The 21546-nt window shown below is 46.1% G+C and overlaps 2 protein-coding genes and 1 long non-coding RNA gene across 9 annotated transcripts; 2 read left to right on the top strand and 1 right to left on the bottom strand.

The window, feature by feature from the left end:
- The first annotated feature begins 85 nt into the window (after positions 1-85).
- Positions 86-792, top strand: LOC120670923. Its single transcript, XR_005673438.1, has 2 exons — positions 86-236; positions 538-792. It is a non-coding gene; the product is annotated as an uncharacterized LOC120670923 (long non-coding RNA).
- A 1471-nt stretch (positions 793-2263) lies between these two features.
- LOC120671016 (agamous-like MADS-box protein AGL61) lies at positions 2264-5579 on the top strand. Of its 2 annotated transcripts, none has more exons than XM_039951235.1 (2): positions 2264-2968; positions 5321-5579. In XM_039951235.1, the coding sequence occupies exon 1, from the start codon at positions 2373-2375 to the stop codon at positions 2943-2945; it is 573 nt and encodes a 190-aa protein (XP_039807169.1). In that variant the 5' UTR covers positions 2264-2372; the 3' UTR covers positions 2946-2968; positions 5321-5579. The 2 variants fall into 2 exon arrangements, with proteins under 2 accessions (XP_039807169.1, XP_039807170.1); XM_039951236.1 differs by having other exon boundaries at positions 3061-5579.
- A 1632-nt stretch (positions 5580-7211) lies between these two features.
- Positions 7212-13929, bottom strand: LOC120668398 (agamous-like MADS-box protein AGL62). 6 transcript variants are annotated; one of them, XM_039948100.1, is made up of 7 exons: positions 13444-13929; positions 12857-13016; positions 12343-12427; positions 11799-11918; positions 11454-11569; positions 11096-11171; positions 7212-9084 (listed from the first exon to the last, which is right to left on the bottom strand). In XM_039948100.1, the coding sequence occupies exon 7, from the start codon at positions 8107-8109 to the stop codon at positions 7474-7476; it is 636 nt and encodes a 211-aa protein (XP_039804034.1). In that variant the 5' UTR covers positions 8110-9084; positions 11096-11171; positions 11454-11569; positions 11799-11918; positions 12343-12427; positions 12857-13016; positions 13444-13929; the 3' UTR covers positions 7212-7473. The 6 variants fall into 6 exon arrangements, with proteins under 6 accessions (XP_039804034.1, XP_039804029.1, XP_039804030.1 ...); XM_039948095.1 differs by having other exon boundaries at positions 7212-8836; positions 8928-9084; positions 11454-12427; XM_039948096.1 differs by having other exon boundaries at positions 11735-12427.
- Between the last annotated feature and the right edge of the window lie 7617 nt (positions 13930-21546).

The following is a 21546-nucleotide window of genomic DNA, read 5'->3' as shown; positions in this document are numbered from 1 at the left end:
CATGCAAAGAGCTAGTCAGAAATTGGTCTTAGATATCGATGCAAAGTTTTCCGTACCTTGGAGCTTGTCAGAAATTAGTCTTAGAGATCGATTTGCAGCTTCAGCGGCCGGCCCTTTGAAAAACTCGATGATGTTCTTGCACGCCTCCTTGGGCTTCTCAAGATTGACTGCGTGCCCAGCGTTTTTGGTGACAACCAATCGAGAATTCCCCTCTAGATGCCTGTCAATTGTGTCAGGTAATCAGCAATAGGGTAACAATTTTCATGGGGGTGTTGATGAAATAAGCAGCAGGCAGCCGGCAGATCGACAGCGTGTTCAACTCGCTTGCTGATTTATAACAGTCATAATAATAAGAGAGTTTTTTTTGCAGGTATAATAATAAGAGAGTTATTAACAGCAGGCCAGCAGCTAGTAACATCTAGTGCTTGGGATTATATGTGCTGTGTTTCATCGTGGACTAGTGCTCTTAAGTTGCAGTTAATGACCAGTAGCACTACCAGATTGACCAATGTTCAATGGAATGTTGCTGTTTTTCAGGGCACCCAAGGCGGCTACAATGATTCTAAGCCTTTCACTTGCTGACAATGGCGCCTCACTGACTGTATGAAGTGGTGAAAAATTTGCACCGAGCTGATTGCTGATGGGTTCTGTAGTAGCCTGACATGTAGATTTCGCGAGATTATGGTGCTGTAAAATAGTAGCTGAGAATGTGCGTCTGCAGTCTGCACTCCAAATACCCTAGCTGCTGTCTGAACACCTATAATGTAGCCAAGAATGCCTGTATTTTGTGTGTTTTTGTGCATTTTAAATCTTGGAAACCTCCCATTTTTGTCTGAATCAATGCGTTGAAAGTTCTGCGTTTGTCCAAGGTGCCTCTTTATTACTATCGAGTATCGAGTGTATAATTCGTACTGGAAGTTTGTTCTTAACAGCAGAAAGGCTTTCTCACGTTGTTGTGGAAATGCATTTCCTGAGTGCCATAGAGTTGGGTCGGTATTTACGTTGTTGTGTGCTCTTTCTCCCTGTCTCGTGAGACCCAGGCATGACCCGCACTTTTGGGGCGGGGCGGGGTGGATATTAAATATATATATATATTTGGATCGGGTTGGGTTGGTTTAATTAACTAGCTAGCTACGGGTTAGGGTGGGTTAGGGGCGGGTTTGGCCCCATTAGCAGGCCTATTTCCACTGGCATAATGTTTCGGCCAGCATCTTCCAAGCATAATGCTTTGCTTTATCTTTAGTTCCTCTTCGCATACTAAAAGTTTTTCTCAATAGTTGCCACATCTTCTTTCTTCCCCTCAGGATCTTTCGTCCAAACAAAATAACTTAAATAATAAAAATATCATTCACATTTCACATTCAAATGAAAAAACAATAAGAACAGTAATGAAAATAACATTCACATTTTACATTCAAATGGAATAAAACAAACAAAATCAAGAAGGCAAACTACCAGAGGAGTGGGAGGCGCCGACCGGGAGGAGGAGGTGCTGCACGTTGGAGGCGGCCGACATTGAGGATGGCCTTGGGGGCAACGAGGGCAGCCGGTGCATGTGGAGGAGGGGAAGCATGGTGGTACGACAGTAGGAGGAGGAGGAGCGCGTGGAGGAGGGGGAGTGGCAGTGGAGGAGGGAGGAGCGGCGAGCGGAAAGGGCGGAGACACGCACGTGCGGCGAGTGGGAACAAAACTGAAATTGTCAGGTGCGGACTAAAAGCTGGGCTCAGGAATCATACTGAAGCTAGGTTCGGGATTAGTAATCAGCTGGAATACTATATCTTCGAAGTAGTAAATTTTTTAGTATTGAAGAAGTTGAATACGAGTAATCTGGTGGAGGCGTGGAAATACTGTAGGCCCTGTTTAGTTCTCAAAATTGTTCCCGCGCTACAGTAACTTCAAACGTTTGATCACTAATTAGAAATATTAAATGTGAATAACTGACAAAACTCATTCCATAATTCCCGAGCAAAATCGCGAGACGAATCTAATGAACCTAATTATGCAATGATTAGACAATGTCGTGCTACAGTAAATAATCTCTAATGATGGATTAATTAGGTTTAATAAATTCACCTCACGATTTCCCATCCATCTTTGTAATTAGTTTTATAATTAATCTATATTTAACACTCCTAATTAGTGTTGTAAATGCTTCAAAAAAAATTAAGCAAATTTTTTTGGAACTAAACACACCCTAAACCCACCAAAATACCTAATGAAGTCATCCGACCGTGTGTTCCAGACGAGGCAAGCGGCGAACTTGTTTCCAGCAGAACGCGATCGTTTTCCATTTCTGCCCCCACCCTTTCTTCTTCCCGTGGGCCGGAGCTGGACTCTGCATCATTCCATTTCGCTACCCCACCGATTCCGCGATGGCCAAGGAGCTCCGCCCCATCGACAACGAGCACCAGCGCCGAGAAAGCTTCTGGAATCACCGCGCCACCCTATTTGGCATGGCTAACGAACTCTACGAGGAATTCGGCGCCCATGTCGCCGTCATCGCCTTCTCCCCCGCCGGCGAACCCCATGCCTTCGGCGCGCCGACCGTGGACTCCGTCCTCCGCACCTACTTCCCCGCCGCCGACGGGCCGCCTCCCAACCCCACTACCCATGCCCCTTCCCCTGGCGCCGCCGCCGGCGTCGGCGCCGAGACGGCGGGGGAGGCCGCGGCCCGTGTGGCCGGGATGAGGCGGGAGGTGGACGAGACCAAGGTTCTGGTCACGGAGGAGTGGGCGCGGGTGGCTGCCGCCACGGAGAAGGTCAGGGCGGCGCAAGGGGCCGCGCAGAAGCAGAACTGGGGGGAGGTGGACGTGGAGGTCCTCGGGGAGGAGGAGCTGCCGGTGTTCATGAGGGCGCTCGAGATGCTCAAGGCCGAGGTTCAGGAACGCATCGACGCGATGGCATCGGCCCAGATGTCGCTGCCGAGGGAGAGGAAGCAGCAGTAGACAGTAGTGGTCGCATCTATCAGGTTAATCCTCACTCGTCTTATCAAGCGATCAGCGTAGTACTTTCACTAATGGCACGACTAACTAGTATTTTGGCCTTTTTGGAATTGCGTAGCCTTATTTCGTCGCATATGAGATCCTGAACGCGGTGCCTATCTTGGTTTCCCAGTTGCTTTTACTGCCATTCAGATTGCAAGAATTCTAGTTTGGTGAATTTTTCTGCTACCTTTACTTACTGCAGTTTTTCTTATTTTCTGTGCATAAACACAAATGTGTATGAATACGATATGATCAGGAATGCTGTGCTTGAGCAAATTATTACTTTATCTGCTATGCTGATTTATTCTGCTGGGGGCAAACTGAAATCGTTTGATTCTCATGTTGTTGATCAACTTAACTCAGAAAGCCATTCTGGGAACTTTGTTTCTGAGTTATAGCTTCCCCCATTTTGTGGTTTGGTTGTAGTTATATTGGTCTGTCAACATCTTCTATACTACATTAGTACATTATACTAGTGTATATGTCCCACTGTAAGAACAAGTTCTAGTAGTAGTGCCAAAGATATAATCAGCCCACATACAAATGTAGAAACTTGAGTTTCCTCTGTGTCCACTTCAAAAAACAGATAGGTTTTAATACTAATAACTCGAAATGACACTATCATGTTACGTTTTACTAATAACAAAAATTGGTTCCAGCTTCTGCCATCAAAAGGGTCGTGTATTGCTTTTATTATTTATTTTGTAGGGTCATAATTGCTAGACGAATATTATAAGGCGAGTTATGTTGTAATCCTGCCACTTCATGGGTTTCAAAGTGGTTGGTAACAGTTCTGTGTTGTTCCATGTAGTGTTGGTGTATGTGTTAGATGCCACCACGGTTGATGTGCTTATTGTGGCTTTGATATATGACAACTGTTAATGTTTCCACTATCCAAACCGCTCCGACAACTTTGTTAATCAACTAATGCTATTGGTTACCTCGCCTATAAGGAATGCTTGCTTGTACTTTTTGTATCGCTGTTCTCTCTATCAACAGGTCACCCTGCAACCTTGCTACTTTAAATAATGCTGCCAAAATTAGCAGTTTTAATTACTCGAATACGACCAATAGTAGTTTGATATGTCGGCTACATCGTGACATGGCCACTTTAGCTGACGCCACACATATCCTATATTTTTATGTCAATTGAGAGAACCCAATGCCACCAAATAATCCACGTGCGTGCACCAAAATATATCCAGATCGCAGGGATTCTAGTTTGATAAATTTTGCTGCTGCATTTATTTACTGCAATATTGTCTTTTGTGGTCCTTGTGGATAAACACAAATGCATCTGAATATGATATGATGAGGAACGCTGTTCTGAACAAATTGTTGCTTGGCATTATTTTTTTATCAGTCAACCTGATTTATTCTGCTGGCAGCAAACTGTCATGCTGTTGACCTACAGTCTACAGAAGTAAGAAAGCCATTGTGGGTACTTTGTTTGAGTTAAAATTTTTCCATTTTGTGATTTTTACAGTACTTATATTGTTCCATTATCATGTTCAGTACTATTATTAGTTATTACTAGTGTAACTCCCATTACATGGAAGTGCTTAGTTGTGCCAAAGATTTAACTAATCCACATAAAAGTGAAGATAACATGAATCATCACCAACTCACTGCCGATGACATTTTAAATTCCTATTCTGCATGGAATATTTCTGACAGAACTTTTATTTTGTTGATGTGCATCATTTCTCAACGACTTTTGTGATTGTGCAGTTTTTGTTTTAAGATAAGAAAAATGGAACGCGTACCAAGTAATCCTGAAATCGATATCATATATTGGCATTTTCACTGATGATCTTGTAGGTTATATATTTTGGATTGAACTGTGTGAAAACATACTTTTGCAAAGCAGCAATGCCCTGATTACAAAATTAATGCACACCAGATTATATTACCTCTTGTTTTTTCTGCAGTTCATGATCCATCATCTGTCTGCATGTTTCATGAATACTACTTATACAGTGGAATGTCTGTTACTATGCTAGGTCTGAATTAATGCAACAAAATGCCCTTCTCTTATCCTTTTTATGCTATTATTATGCCTGGAACTAGATACCTGAAAATTATGTATACTTACCTGAATGCATGTAACGAAGCTCAGGGTACACTGATTTATTCTGACATTTTTGACCTGGCATTCAGTGTCTCAACTTATTTTTAGAGAATCATCAGATGTTTTTTCTAAGTTTGCTAAAAGCAACTACACTATATATGGTCCGTCCCATGTAGAAGAAAAAACTGTCAAAAAAATAAAATAATTCGAGGCTCCATTATATCTGTTCTTGTGCTGAGTTCTGAGGTGCTCCAATTGTTTGCAGAGATTTTGACATGTAGCACCAAGAGCGGTTCAATGGTGGAAGAGATGACCTATTGGAGGAATAAAAAATTGATCAGTGCTTATTTAGGCCTAGTGTGCATCTTGCTATGTTACCAGTGTCAAGCGAGTGACTCAAGTTTGCTATTACTGACTCTCGGTGCTTGTTGCCTGCTCTCATTTAGACATGTGACTGTCAAAAAATATTATTAACTTGAACCTCTCTATCTCTGTTTTTTTTTGAACAATTCGGGGTTGGATTACATTGAATTTTAAGCAGGCATACCTGAGCGAGACTACAGGAGGAGGAGCCACAGCTCTAAGCTCTCTGTCTCTGTTCTTGAGCTGAGCTCTGAGGTGCTCCAATTGTTTGCAGGGATTTCGTCCTTTTGCCATTTTAGTTTTCTGTTTAATAATCTTTATTATGCACATAATAACCTAAACTTTTATGCGTATTCTTTCCTGTATTTGAAGTTTCACTCGATCGTACACTGTACTGAAATGGGTGCACATGCAACCTTCACTGCTCATGAGTAGTGGGGTTCACATGTGACCGGGGGCCAAATTGAGGCCGTCCATGCTGTGATGAGAGCAACAAGAACGAGGTGACTGGGGATGGGGTCGCCTCATGGGATGCAAAGGAGGATATCTTCGATGAGGTCGTCCAGCTGTAATTTTCTTTTACCTGAAGGCTTTAATTTCAAGTTTTCAGTGTAGTTTTCTTTTACCTGTACGGCTGTACGGTGTGCTGCATGTGCGTCGTCCAACGTGCAGTTTTGCGTCTGCTGCTTCGCAGGCTGGAAGATTTGGGCCGTTCAAGTAAGGACACTGCTACTCATCTGTGTCTGTTAACGTTGTTCTAGTCGAATTGTTCATGATCATAAATCAGAACTAGATATATATTTCTGTTTGCTTCCATTCCCCAAAAGAGTGGTTAAATATGATCCAGTTCCTGTCTGTATTGTGCATAACGTCCCAATGCAAATAGCAAGTCAGAAATATCAATTATGGTTCTTCCTTCCTAATTCGTCAGAGCCATGAAAATAGCGATTCTGCTTACAGGAGCCATTGTACTGTTCAATTGAAATAATGCTTGGCTGCGGTAGTGCCTCCTGGAAATGAAGTCTATTCTGATGGAGATGCAGTTGCCCTGCTTTCTCTCATTCCGTGTGGTTCAATCTCAGTATGGCTAGTGCCTCATGGAATGAAGGTCTATTCTGTTGGGCAGCGAGGTTTTCACCTCTTTTGAGTTTTGTTCTCGTTTTCGTTTTGTATTTGGAGTTCCTGCAGGGTATTGTCTAGCTACTTCCCGGAAGTGTTCTGTTGTACTCCCTCCGTTTTTTTTATATGACATTGTTGACTTTTTTCTTCAACTTTGACCAACATTATTTAATTAATCAATTAGTTAAATGAAGTGAAATAAGTACCTTTACATCTATTATCAAGAGTCTCTTGAATCTAACTTGAAGATTTGGCTATTTGCATAAATATTTATAGAAAAGACGAATAGTCAAACGAAGAAAAAAAATCAATAGTGTCATATATTTAAAAACGGAGGGGGTATTAGGGCCGCAAACGTGTGGTCAGACTATACTCGGCATTATGTAATCGTACTGGTGGCTTCCTTTTCTTCTCAACCATATATGTGCGATTCACATTTCCAAAAAAAAACAGTATGACCCAAGAATTAGTGTCACCCTTTCATGATACATCAAAAGAACTGAAGTTGAGAAATACAGTGGAAATGTTTAATCGATCATGCACGAAGGGATGATTCAAAGGTACATGCCACTTAGGTTGGGAGGTAACTTATTTCTTTCTCAGTTCTTGAGCACATTGAAATCACTCCGACGGGGTAAGTTTTTTTCAGAAAGAGATGCGGTGCTCAATTATTCTTGCATCCAAATCTTTCGGGAAAAAAATTATTCTTACATCACAATCCCGGGGATATGTATGTCAGTATATATGTATGTAATGTACGTAATCACCCACCCTAGCAGTACGTAATAGCAGTAATACTGACCCATAAGGTAGACAACCTGAGTATACTAGTACTAATCTACACTCAGTACGTAAATAAAACATTTTAAGCTAGCAAACAGGCTCCGTAATTGAATCGAATTACCCCGCAATTAATGCGACTGCCCTACTCCGGTCCTACGGATGCCACGGCGCCGCCGCCACCGCCGGCGGAGCAGAGGCCCGCTGCTTGTCTGCTACGCGTTGCACGTTCTCCCTGACCCGCTGCAGCGCCCTGGCGAAATCCGGCAGCTCCGCCTCCCCGAGCGCCTCGACGTCGGCCTCCCACCAGAACCGCCTTCCGGCGGCCTGCTGCACCTTCTCCACGACGGCGCTCATCCGATCCTTCCCCGCCTTCACGAGCGCCTTTGCCTCCTCCAGCTCCCGCGCCGCCGCCTCCACCGCGGCGCGGTCGGCGCCCGCGGGGAGGAGGACGCCCATCTCGTCGCCGGGGAGCGGGGCGAAGCAGCGGACGACGTGGTCGACGGAGGGTGTGCCCATGGCGAACACGTTGCCGGCGCGGGAGCTCCTGCCGCCCGCCGTCGGAGCGGGCGGTTCCCCGTCGCCCTGGGGCTGGGCCTGCTCCTCTTTCTTGGAGAAGATGATGACGGCGTCGTGAGCGCCGCAGAGGAGGTGGAGCTCGGAGCACTTCTTCAAGATCCCGCCCTTGCGCTTGCACAGCGCGACATGGCGTTTCGCCTTGTCGTCGATGTAGCGGATCTCGATTTTCTGCCGGCCCTTGCTCGTCTTCTTGCCCGGTTTCACCATCGTCATTGCCAGCGGCCGCTGCCCTGCTTGAACTACCTCTCTTCTTCGCCGCTCGATCCTCTGCTTCGAGCTACCTGCCTACCTCTCTTCTCCGATGGAGAGCAAGGACAAGGGTGGCAATGCCACGGCAGGAGGGAGGCCGGGTCTATAAGTAGAGGCGAGCATTGCCAAAAACAAAAAAAAATTCAGGGACGGGAGGAGGCGCCAGAGGTCGAGACTGCGTCGGACGCGGGGTAATTTTCCCTCTTTTGGAAGGGGAGGATCAGCAGAGATCCTCCGTATAACCTTTGCTGCCGTAATAATAATAACTAGGTGAATCCCCGTGCGTTGCTACAGGAGGTAAAAGATCAAGTATACAACATGCAAGTCTACCAAATAAAAATAATAATCATTGAGTAAACATTGCCATCCCAAATATATTAAGATCCATCAAACTCGTAAATACATCATCATATTTACGTTTGCACAAATTAAATACTCCTATCTATTTTATATTCTTGTCAATGATGCGGCTAGGATAATATTTTATATTAGCTTTTGACGTCAACACATCAATGTATTCTCTCACTGCCTGAGAAAGACAAAGTAATCTAAACAATATACAGAAAATATGGGCCAAGGGATCACCAAAAGTTGACGAAAAGCCCACTCTAAAGAAGTCATATGTTTCTCTTTTAACGAGCAATGGAGTGGTCACCGCATGCAACTGCTTCTATTTTGGAATTTTGGTACCCTGCGGACACATATTAGCCGGCCATCAGACAATTAGATGACTGCAATCACGCTACCTTCAGTTAATATATTTGAGATACGATATCACACACTTTTTTTAAAAAAAATGACCGCACTGCTCATCCACCAAGACAACGTGCACGTACGTCTTCATTATTCTCTCGTAAATTACCATTTCATAACACCCTTGCATTGACATCCCATTTATTAAAGGTGTGGGCCATTTTGATATCAAGGAACACTACCCACCTGCAATCACTACGGGAGCCAGAGTGTTTGCCATGTCAGAGGCACACGGCAAAGACTATTTTGCACACGGTAAAGTCTTTGCCGTGTGTAACACACGGCAAAGTGCACACGACATCCAAATGTCGGCAAAAAGCCATTTTGCCGTGTGCTCTTTCTCAAACACTCGGCAAACAATTTTTCAAAAAAAAAACATCGGCGCCGCTACAGTGGCAGTGCCGGCCACCACAACCACGCCGCCGGCCACCGTCACCACCACCACGCCGGCCCGCCAGGAGAGGAGGCGCCGCCGCTCGTGGTCGCGCCGCCGCCACCGCCCGCGGACGCCCCGCCGGCCAGCCAGGAGAGGAGGCGCCGCCGCTCGTCGCCGCGCCGCTGCACGCGGACGCCCCTGCCGGCCGCCGCCCGTTGCTGTGCCGCCGCCTCCCACGGGCACCCCAGCCGGCCGTGGCCGGGCCGCCGCCGCCCACGGGCACCCCGTCGGTCGGCGTTCGGGGCCGCGCCGCCGCCGCTCGTGGGCGCCCCCGCCAGCCGCCGTTCGAGGCCGGGCCGCCGCCTCCCGCGGGCGCCCCAGTTGGCCGTGGCCGGGCCGCCGCCCGTGGCCACACCACCGCTGCCGCCCGCGGGCGCCCCCGCCGGCCGCCGTTCGGGGCCGGGCCGCCGCCCGGGGCCGGGCCGCCGCCCGGGGCCGCGCCGCCGCCCGGGGCCGCGCCACCGCCTGTGGCCGCGCCGCCGCCGCTCGTGGCCGGGACGCCCCCTCCCGCAGGCGCCCCCGCCGCCCATGGCCACGTCGCCGTTCGGGGCCGCGCCGTCCGGGGCCGCGCTGCCGTTCGGGGCCCTCGTCGCGCCGGCCACCACTCGGGGCTGCGCTGCTGCCGCCGCCGCTGCTGGGTGCTCCCGCCGGCTAGCGCTCGAGGCCGCGCCGCCGCCGGGGCGGTCGGCGCTGGCAGCCCCTGCTGTCGGCAGAGATGGAAGGAGGGAAGGAGAGAGAGAGTATGGGGAGGGAGAGAAATGAGAGGGGGCTGATCCGGTGGGGGAGGAGGGGACCAATAGGAGAGCCCCATTTGAAGGGGTGGATTGATGACATGGCATCTTTGCCGTGTGCCAAATTCCAGCCCACGGCAAAGTTCTATTTTTTTCAAAATTGTTTGAAATGTATTTATTTAATTAAATATAGCAAATAAATACAAAAAGATGTAAATTTTAACATGGAGTACCACATATTGTATGTGAAGAGTAGAAAAACTTTCGAAGTCGAACTCAAATTCCACCGTCACTTTTACTCCAAACTTAACTGCATCCTTCTCAAATCTCCGAGTCTTCTCCGGAGATGTTTCCATTTGTAAGCATCGTACGTGAAAAAATTATGAAACCTACTCCATTTTTTACCACTGCCTCCACATATGATATAACGAGGTATTGACTAATATCATAATTTTCAGACTTCATTTGCTTTTTTTAAAATTTTAAAATCATTCGAACACACGTTCGTGACCGTGTTTTATAGACAAGATGTTGAGAATTTCTTTTCATTTCACGTGTAAGGTCTCAAACTGAGCTAAATAACATGAATATTATTTTTCACTCATTTTATTCTATTATTTGAATAACTTGCAGTTCAAATATGACTTGATTCAAAAAATTGATCGAAATGCAATTAATTTGTTATATATAGCAAAAAAAAATTTAAAAATGTACCCAATTTTAACTTGGGGTACTACATGTTGTATGTGGTGGGTAGAAAAAGTTTCGAGGTGAGAAGATAAAAAAATTATAACTTTGCCGTGTGCCGAAAATAACACACGGCAAACTATTTACTTTGCCGTGTGCAAAAAAACACACGGCAAAGTCTTTGCTGTGTGTCATCACACGGTAAAGCATGAATTTTGCCGTGTGCCCGACAAAAAGCACACGGCAAAGAGAGAGGCACACAGCATTCTAGCAATTTCCGGTAGTGAATGTCAATATTATCAAAATAATTACTTCGGTCAATCTAAAATTATTTGTAACTTACATGAACCTGGTTGGCTCGTTCAAGGATGTCATTGGGCTGAGGTACACCTCTTTCTCAACAGAATGCATACTGGCAACTGGGAATTGAAAAATTATGTGATTCATTAAAACACTAATTAGTGGAAAAATAGGATAATATTATTATTCATACCAATTGAAGACATATGTTAGTTATCTAATAACATTGAGTAAAATCATTTGAAACATCGCCAAGATAACTCATGCAAATTTTCTTTATGCACGGCAATTTATGCTACTAAGATTAATTTGATCACAGCTCATGAAGACAATTTTTTGTTTATGCGGCTAAGATTAAATTCTTGCGAAGTCATTCCACCCAGTCATGATAAGAGATGTACCTTCAAAGTACATGTAAACACCATCCTTTCCGCGCCATGGCTTGCGCTGCCTCATAATGACAGCTGGCATCACCTTCCTTAGGTCAGGGTTTCCCTTCTTCACAGTTGCCATAAGCCTATAACCATGTCACCAACACAGGCAAAAGGAAACCTGTTAAGGCACCCTTTGATTCCCTTCACTGGCTCCAGTGTTGTCAGCACAGTTCAGTGACTGCCACTGGTTGAGCCATGATGTTGAAATCATGTCTAGAAGAAGGATAAATATGCAATGAAAACACAACGGTTAATTGGAGAATATGTGACCCAACATCAGGCACATTGACCTATAGAAGCATATTGACTGACCAAATGTCACCACGATGATGTGTTCCAATTCCCAAACAACAGACATGCTCGAGATCCAGGAAACAATTTTGCAAAGAACAAACAGTTCATCAGACCTGTTGTAACATTGAATGAGTAGCTCTGCAGCAGAAAAGGTAAGTCAGTTTTCTTATAAGCAGGAGGAAAATGTGGTACTGCTACACCTGTTCATCAGACCTAGGTTTGCTCTGACTAATCCAATCCCACAAAGATCATACAGAAACCGCATGCTAACATCCAGAAACAATATATCCATTTTGCATGTAACCCAATCTAACCATTCCTATACAACAGCTCTTTTTTTCTGTTTTATACCAAACAAAAAATAACCTATACAGCATTGCCTATACAATCTATATAATTTATTTCTTCTTGTCCGAATGCAAACCCAATGTGCCAACACTGCACTCGCGTTGGCATGATCATCTGATTGATGTACAGATATGCTGATCAACAAAATATTCCCCATCATCATTAGTTGAGATATTGTGCCACCCTAGTTATCCATGGAAGCAGAAGAAATTACCCGATAGTTGGTTCGTTTTAGTGATATAAGCTGCAAGCATATCACAATTTGGACCGCAGAATATGAATCCATTCATGTCTATCTGCTGCATATGTAAACAAACATAAGAGAAGAACACAGTTTCAATAGGTAGTAGAGTAATAATCTTAGGAGCTCAAACATTTCTCTAGGTAGTTCAGAAAGGTGCACTAATATTACTACTTCAGTATGCAGTATGCAGGGAGGTTAATTAAAATATGAGCTCTTACATCACTGCTTCTGAGCTCTAAGATTACTAATTCAGTATCCAGGACATCTGTATTCAATTCAATCTGCTAATAGAAGATTCTGAGTTTTGACGCGATAAGATTGTTTGCCAATGATAATATACTGGCTAAACTGCTGCTTTAAGGATTATTTGATTTTATTATAACAGCCTAATCGCAACATCTAGTATTCCAAATTCAAGCAAAGTGAAACAGTGACATATCAAACGTCATAGACATCAGAATCTAATTTCCCTTTCTTGACTTACTGAATGCAAGGGCTTGACATCCTCTGCAAGCAATGAAAGCATGGGATTGTTTGTCGTCAGTATCAACTACAAGCGACTCCATGTCCCCCTCGTGGCAGTTGATGGTGCTCCTGGCGTTCAACTTGAACCCAAGCGACTCCATGGGATCCTGCTCCCCGACCTGTTAGAGTTGTTCGGATTGCCAAGCTTATTTATCCCATTTTTGGGGGAAGGAAAGGAATCGAATTGAACGAATAAATCGCAGGAGAGGAGAGGAGAGCAGACTGTCACAAAACTCTTGTTCCCACGACGGATTTCTCACTCACAATATAGAATCTCGAGTCTGGATACAAAGGATTAGGAACTCTCCGGCGATCAGTCGCCGCCGCCAAGGTTGCCGGTGACATCCAAATCGAGTCTCCCTCTGTCTCCTGTGCACGCTTAAGTATTACAAGCACTCCCGTGCTCGCCCGTTACATGGGCCTCCGCTACTCACGCCAATCCGGCCCAGTTACAAAAGCATTTGGCTTCTTAATTCTTCTACCGCGCCTGATCGCCTTGTCCTGGTCGTCAACAGCTGCATGTTCAGGTGACACCGTGACACAGACCTGGTAGAGGCGCGCGAAGCCGTGGGCTTGGTCGAGGAGGCGGCACTCGAAGAGACCGGGGATGAAGTTCGCGAGGCCCTCGTAGTTGGTGAGCATGGCCCAGAAGACCTCCAGCGGCGCGTCGACGCGCACCCTGGCGCTCACGACCCACCAGTTTCGCTTCCCCATCTTGGAGACCTGGATCTCGAAGCCGTGGGAGGAGGCGGGGGAGACCGGAGCTCGAGCGAAGGGGAGGCCGGAGGCGCGCGGATCTTGGAGGCCGGACCGCCGGAGAGGCACGGATCGGCGGCCGGGGACGGCGCGGGCGACCCGCGGCGGCGCGAGCTGCGGGGCGGTTCGGGCGAGTGCCGGCGTCGAGGGCTGCGTGGCGGCGGCGAGGGTCGGCGAGGAGACTAACCAAGACGGAACTGGGTGCGGGACGTGGAGACGTGGGTTGGGGGGGTGCGTGCGGGGGGCGACGAACGAACGAAGCCTGCGGGGGGAACGCGTGACGAACGAACGAAAGGGGGGTGACGAACCAAAAAATGTGACGGTTGGAGTCTTTTAGTAGTAGAGATTAATGGATGATGAAGAACATGCGGGCGAAACTGTTTCTTGCAGAGGGGCTGACTTACCATATGGACATGTTGTACATGTGTACTTCTAAATATTTGGGGAAAAAAAATCTGATATTATATGTACATAACATGATGTCGAATTACATTAATGAAAATGAATCATCTTATGACTTGTCCCAAAACCTCCTAGCGTCATCTTGTATTAGGCTTGTGGTTTTGTGGATGATGTGCGCCCTACCAAAATGTTGACTCAACTATAATGTTGACCCAACTGTCAAAGCATGTTAGAGGCATGCAATGCAAGGGAGCGAGAAAAGGATGGGTGAATCCTTCGCCAAATTTTTAGCTCACTCTCACTTTTTCTTAAATTATATATTACAACTCAGATACGCCCGGAACTAGTATATTCTCGAGATTGACGAATTAACCACATGTGCCTCGTTGTTGATGAGAACTTTGCCAATCTTTGAAAGCACAACACCATTAAATTGTTGAATTTCACTCTCGTGGAGAGTCAAACCCAGAATCCGAGGACACCCTCTCATCTTGACGCGCTGGGATTAAATAATGTATGGTATGCATCATGGGCAAAATTCATGGTAAATGCTTTCTGGAAATTAGTTTCAATGGCTGAAACTTAGTAAATGCATGGTAAATAGTAGAAAATGCTAAAAATATGAAACCACTTTTGTTAGCTTTGTTAATGTTATATTACCAACGAAAAAAATACATTTGGTAAAATAACTTGTTTACCCCTAGGAAAAACCAGAGCCTGAGGTAGGGTTAATTCTTTTTATATAGTTAAGCCGATTAGAATATTATGAAAAATTGCAAATAGGTTATATATGAGTTGTTTTTATTTTTTGAAATACAGAACACATATAGACGCTCATATATACCCACAAACACACATCTCTATAAATGCACGCACGTATCCTTCCCTATGAGCAACTCCGATAGATTGAACCGGCAGATCTTAAAGATTGACGAAGTCACCAATAGCACCTTGTTGTTGATGGGCACGTCGCCAACCACTAAAGCACTACCCGCCCCTTAAGTCCTAGAATAATTTAGAAAAATACAAGAACCCATAATCGAGGATGGTTTTCTCCGCCGATGCGCAGTTGAGGTGTGAGGAGAGGAAGTTCTTGCACCGCCTTTGTGGTATATGCTTATCTGAAGGTGTGAGTAGACCAGGAGTTCGCGGTGCCGGAACAGCCCGCGTCTGGAGGATGGAGGATATATTTGTGTTGTTGCATGCGCATAGGAAACCTTTACTTTTCCTTCAACTATTTAATACCCGTAGTATAGTCCACTTAAAGTTGCATACGGATTGTGATGTAAGCCTATTCCGTCCTGGCGATAGTTTGTCAAGATGTAGTGTTTGACTTGGAGTTCGACACCAACGATGATGGTTGGTACCACTGAAGCTTGTGCTACGCTCAAGTTTGCCTGTGTGGAGAAGGAGACCAGAAGGAGAGGCCGTGAAGCCTAGCTACCGCTATCGTTTTTTGTTTGCTCTGATTTAGACCAGCGGGCTTGTAATGGGAGAATCGTACTACAAATCTTCAAGATTTATGTAATAAGTAAATTCGTGATCATACTATTTAAGGGGTATGACTGTTATATTGCCTGAAACGATGAATCTGTAATAGCGTCTAATCCAGGGACTATCACGATGATACAGAGAGTCTGGTTCACCTGACGGGAACCCGATACGTTTCAGAGAGGCTCGTCGACGGTGAGGTATGAGTGGGGAGGCAGAAGGGGACACAGTCAAGATGGGAATGGGCCGACCCGGCCCTGGCCTTGGACCCAGCCCCATGGCCTCGAGGCCAGTTCTAGGGGTTATGGATCGACCCATTTCTCCTAGATGTTATGGCCTTGATGGTCCATTGGGTATTATGGGCTCACCCAAATATTTTTCTATAATCCTAAACCATGAATACTATCAACACTTTTAGAAAAGATAAGATTCAAGATTAAAATATATCACAATAATATGTTAAGCTTGTTAGCAATGCATCAAATTAAATATATTTACTAGCGGTCCATGATTTTAATTTTATCCATTTTCACTTCCAACGTATGATATTCCTCACTATATTTTGAAGTATATAGAATCTAACAACTTATGACCAGTTGTATTTTTATTCAAAGGAACGAAGAAAACCGATAAATTAAATAAAAAATCATTAATATGACAAGTGGGTCGGCTAATAATACTCATTGGGTCAATAGGTACCGGCCCTATTGACCTATTTTAGAATTTAGGGTCGGCCCTATAGCTCATTGGCCTTATTTTTGTGGGTCGGGTCAACTACCCAATGGGTCGACCCGGCCCATTTCCATCCATAGGACACAGGCTACCTTTTAACGTGCTTGGTTTGGGCGGGTGCGGCTGGAGTTGGACCGGCAGCGGGGACAGTGGGCGGCGGCGGTGGTGTGGTGCTCTAGCGGTGGTCCGGCGAGGGAGGACTGTGGTGTTCGAGCCGAGAGGCTTCAGGGGGTCGGGGCAGAGCTGTTTAGGGGCCTAGCTCGGGCGAAGGAGGATCGGAGGAGGGGGCTCGACGTGCAGGTGTAGGCAGCAGTGGCAATGGTGTGCGGTGGAGCTCAGACGCGTGAGCAGGGAGCAGGGGAGGGAGGGGAGGTCGAGCGCGTCCGGGCGGAGGGCCAACATGCAGGGCTCGGTGCGGCCGGTGCACTGGCGAGGCCTTGTTGTCGGGCGCCCACAGGCAGTGGCGGATGTACACCCCGGGCCACCCGTGCCATGGCCCGGGGTTCGGCCCAAAAAATTGCTGAAGAAGCCCAAAAAATTGCTGAAGAAGAATAAATATACTACTTCGCGATAACACTTGTTGTATGTTTTCTATCTTTCCATTATGTTCTCGTGTATTTTTTGAACTTCCATTATGTTCTCGTGTATCTTTTGAACTATGAGTTTGTTGATGTCTGGTTTTTGTCACAACTATATTTAAAACTCGGCCCGGGGTTCAACTCAATCCTGGTTCCGCCACTGCCCACAGGCATCTTGCGCCGTATGGCGGCCGGCGGCAGGGCGCTGCAGTGGATTGGCGTGCGGGAGGAGGCGGGCTTGGCGTGGTTTGGGAGCTCGACTGGCGGTTGGCTTGGCCGTCGCAGCACTAGGCATCTGCGGTTCACTGCGGCCACGTGGCGCCGACGTGCTGCCATGGTCAGGCAAGAAACAGGCAGGGGAGGGAGAGAGAAGAGTGAGAAGAGAGAAAAAGAAAGTCAATACTATTTGACTGCTATTCGCTGTGTTCGCTTGGTTGTGGCTGATGGCTGGTGCTGATTTATTACGAGAGAACAATACTGCTGACTGGCTGGTATATAATGGCTGGTGCTGATTTAGTAGGAGAGAACAGTACTGCTGGCTGGGTGGCTGACAAGCTAAGCGAACACAGAGCTGAACTCGAAAATTGGTCAAAATAAAAGAACCTATAACTTCTATGTTAGGTAAAAGTTCATTTAAACTGTAGTTTAAATGATAATTTAAATTTTAACAGGCTATGATTGAACTACTTGTAATTTCATATGCAAATTTTCAAATTTGAATTTGATTCTTTTAGCAAATCTGTAGCATAAGAGAGGTGTTGGTGCATTTTATTTGGCATATCCTATTGAGTATGAAAAAGTACACAAGTACCCTATTCTAAGCATATTTTGCACATGTACATCTGCCCGTACACACATACATATATGCATGCTAAGGCCTTGTTTAGTTGCGCCTGTAAACTTTTTGAAATGAAATCTTTGCACATTTAAAGTATTAAACATAGACTAATTACAAAACTAATTACAGAACTTATCTGTAAACTACGAGACGAATCTAATGAGTCTAATTAATCCATCATTAGAGTATATGTACTGTAGCAATTACTGTAGCAATTTAGTGTCTAATCATAGTCTAATTAGACTAATTAGATTCGTCTCGCAATTTACAAGCAAACTATACAATTCGTTTTTTATTTCATCTGGATTTAATACTTTATGCATGCAAGATTCTCTTTCGATGTGATAGATTTGGAATCTTGAATTTTGCAACTAAACAAGGGCTAAATAAAAAAAATTCTTTGATTTGATAGCGCTAAAGTTTAGGAGAGACGACCTCCCCCGTCACCGGTGATCTTTAGTTTTAGATTAAGGGAAAGTCCCGGCCTTGAACATTCAAAAATGAATGTCTACGACCATAAAAGAACAAATCTGGCCACAAAGCCAGAAGTTTACACAAGTACTTAGACTCCAAACCTCTAACCGAGGAACACAAAAGACAAGAAAGAAGAAACAAGAAAGAAAGCTAAAGACTAAGCTTCGATCTTCTTCTATGTTCTTTCTTTAATCTTGCTTGGTCCTCGTATCATAATATAAATCTCACATCAACTGTCTTTTTAGAAATTCTTGATGTAAGAATCGTCGATGGTTTCGTGTCTTCCTGTCGCCCATGGTGTTGCTTTTAAGGACTCCAAGACGACGCCTCAAGAGGAGAGCAATATCAAAGTGTTGTCGCCGTCCGAACCACTTAAATGGTTTTTTGGTTTTCATCTGGATCTGTCCTTTCAGATTGAGGTCCTCACGGTAATGCCTTCAACAAGAAAAATGATACCCACAGGCACCATCATCACCGACACATGCAAAGCTTTCGCCCGAGAACCTACGTACCAACAAGCAAAACACGGCGAGCGCCAAGCAGGACCCCGACGGGAGGCGGCAAGCAGAGGCAAGCCGCCATGTGTCAGCAACCAGAGCGAAGATACATCTTCAATCTTGAGCTCAGTCAAGAAGAGAAACTCTGCGTGCGACGAGAGCCGCCGGAGCCCTGGACCGCCGCCGCCGGTGGCAAAGCACGCCGACCGCGCAGGGGTGAGATCCGCTCCCCACCACCGGACCACAACGGCTCGTTCCGCGTCGCTTGCCACCCCCATGGGTAGTCGCGCCGCCGGCCGTCAGACCTCCACCATGGGGACCCGCGCCACAGGCCGTCGTGCCCCATTGCGGTGATCTACACCCGCGTCGCTGCGCCGCAGACGCCTGAGCCGCCGTCGCCGCCACCACCAGTGGCAACTGGATCTACATCTAGAAGAAGGGGAAAAGGGGAGGAAGAATCGGGGGAGAAGCTGTGGAGCTCCTCGCCGCCGCCGTCTTTGCGGCCGCCGGGCTTCCGGCGACCCTCTCAGGCGGCGGCGAGGCTAGGGAGGGGAAGCGGCGCGGCACTTGGGAGTGGAAGGGACCAGGGCCGTACCGGCAAATTCGAGGGCCCTGTGCGAAACAATGGACTGGGCCCTAGTGGCCTAGTGCAGGATCGCGAATATCAAGCGATAGCAGCCGGCAAGCGCGATAAGCGCGATGTGCTGTGTGAAAGCACAAATGTTAGAAGTCACACGTGTGACTGGCTGTTAAATCATCACAAAAGGTCTAATAACTATTTTTTGTTCCGGAATAATTTCTTTTATTGCTGGAACAATTGTTATTGTTTGAGCAACAAAATTTTTTCCAAAAAAAGTTTGTTTTAGCAACAAAGCATTGAGAGCCCTGGTTTATTAGGCCGATTTTAGGTTCAAAATATGGAATCCTGGAGAGGTTGTGGTGCTGTGATAGGTCCACTCGAGATCACACACCTGACCCCGAGTAGCACCTATGTAAAAGGAAGTGATAAGTGATACGCCTACAATGATTTATCTTTTAGGAGTAAATTGGGCCATATTTTACTACAAATTAGATCAATAATTAACTAAATTAAAGTATTTATATGACTATATCTAATGTATATCTAATATTTTGGGGGCCCTTCAAATTCGGGGGCCCTGTGCGGTCGCACGGTCCGCACGTGCTTAGATACGGGCCTGGAAGGGACAAGGCCAGAATAGCTCACCAAAATAGTGAAGGTCAAGGAACTAAACCATATGGTGAGTGGTGACAACATTTAGATGACAATCAGCACATAACTTCAATCCTTGATCCTTTTTCTTCATAGATAATGCCGAGCATCCCCAAAGTGAGGGTGGTATGCGATATGGTCTTCTAGAGATGGGTGTTATTGCTACCTTGAGCCATAAAACAGCCTCACTATCATGATGAAACCAAACTTTGAACTACTAAGGCTAAAACATAATGACATAACAATACTTTTCTCTCTATGAGAAATTTCAGAATTTGGGACTCAATTCGCACACCTCACTAAAATTGACATCCAATTCGCAAGTCTTTTAGAATTTGACATCGAGCACACGAATTTCTTCAGTTTAGGTGTTTCTCATCCATTTTCTTCTATTTCTCTCTTTTTAATTTTCTTTCTAAACACCGGTCCATGGGAAAGACAAGAATGCCCCTACCTTATCCTTAAGGGAATGAATCGATCCGAGACCGACCCTGTCGGCCTCTCGCCGTTCTCCTCTATCTTGCTCGCCCCGTTCCCTGTTCTCCTCTGTCACGCGCGGCCCGAAATCTTCCCCGGCGCCGGCGTCTTCCTGCCCGACCGCCGGCGCGCCGGCCGCTGCCCGCCCGACCGCCGCCAGGCCAACTAGTGGAATCTCCGCTGCGCCCGACCGCCGTCTCCGCACGTCGCCGGCAAACGCCTGGCCCTGCACGGCTGCGGACAGGGGAGCTCCCGCACCGCGAGAGCTAGGGCCGGTGACGGTGCCATGGACCCCATCAGCCCGACGAACCAGCGCCGGCCCCCGCCGCTGCTTGCGCCGCACTCCTGAAGGCAGCCCCTGGACGCCGCCGGCCTTGGCCCCTGGCCGGCCTGGCCGAGCGAGCCCCTGGCCAAGTTGTTGGCTTGTTGCTATGCTGGTGAGTGGTGAAGCACTAGTATGAGAGAGAGAGGACAGGAACAGAAGAGAGGAGACGAACAGGAGACCAGCAGGGTCGATTCACATGAAGGGATAAGGCAGAGGGGCATTATCGTCTTTTCCCATGGCTGGTGTTTAAAAAGAAAATAGAAAAAAGAGAAATTGATGAAAAGAGACGAGAAACACCCAAATCGAAGAAATTCGCATGCTCGGTGTTAAATTCTAAAAGGTTTGCGAATTAGATGTCAATTCTAGTGAGACGTACAAATTGAGTCCAAATTATGAAATTCCTCTCTATTTAGCGAGACGAAGAGTTAGAATGTTTAATTACAATCCGGGTTGATTCAACTGGGCACCCTGCCACCCTGTAATTGCACAGGTGGGCCCGTCCCGCTTTTCACACAACCCGAGGGATCCTCGGCAGTGTTGCTCTCTTGAGGGCTCCTTTAGTTAAAAAAATTATACATATTATCTGTCACATCGAATCTTCAGACATATGCATGAGATATTAAATGTAGTTGAAAAAAATAACTAATTACATAAGCCATGTTTAGATCTTTACATGTAAACGCAAAAAAGCCGTAAACGCATTAAAGTGAAACGGAATCTTGCTAATTTGAAGCACTAAATGAAGTCTATTTACAAAACTTTTTGCATGGTTGGGCTGTAAATCGCGAGACGAATCTAATGAGCCTACATAATCCATGATTTGCAACAGTGATGCTACAGTAACCATC

The sequence above is a fragment of the Panicum virgatum genome, chromosome 4N (genome assembly GCF_016808335.1).
Source record: "Panicum virgatum strain AP13 chromosome 4N, P.virgatum_v5, whole genome shotgun sequence".
In the NCBI taxonomy this organism is placed as follows: Eukaryota; Viridiplantae; Streptophyta; class Magnoliopsida; order Poales; family Poaceae; genus Panicum; species Panicum virgatum.
This window is presented reverse-complemented; position numbering and strand designations above follow the sequence as displayed.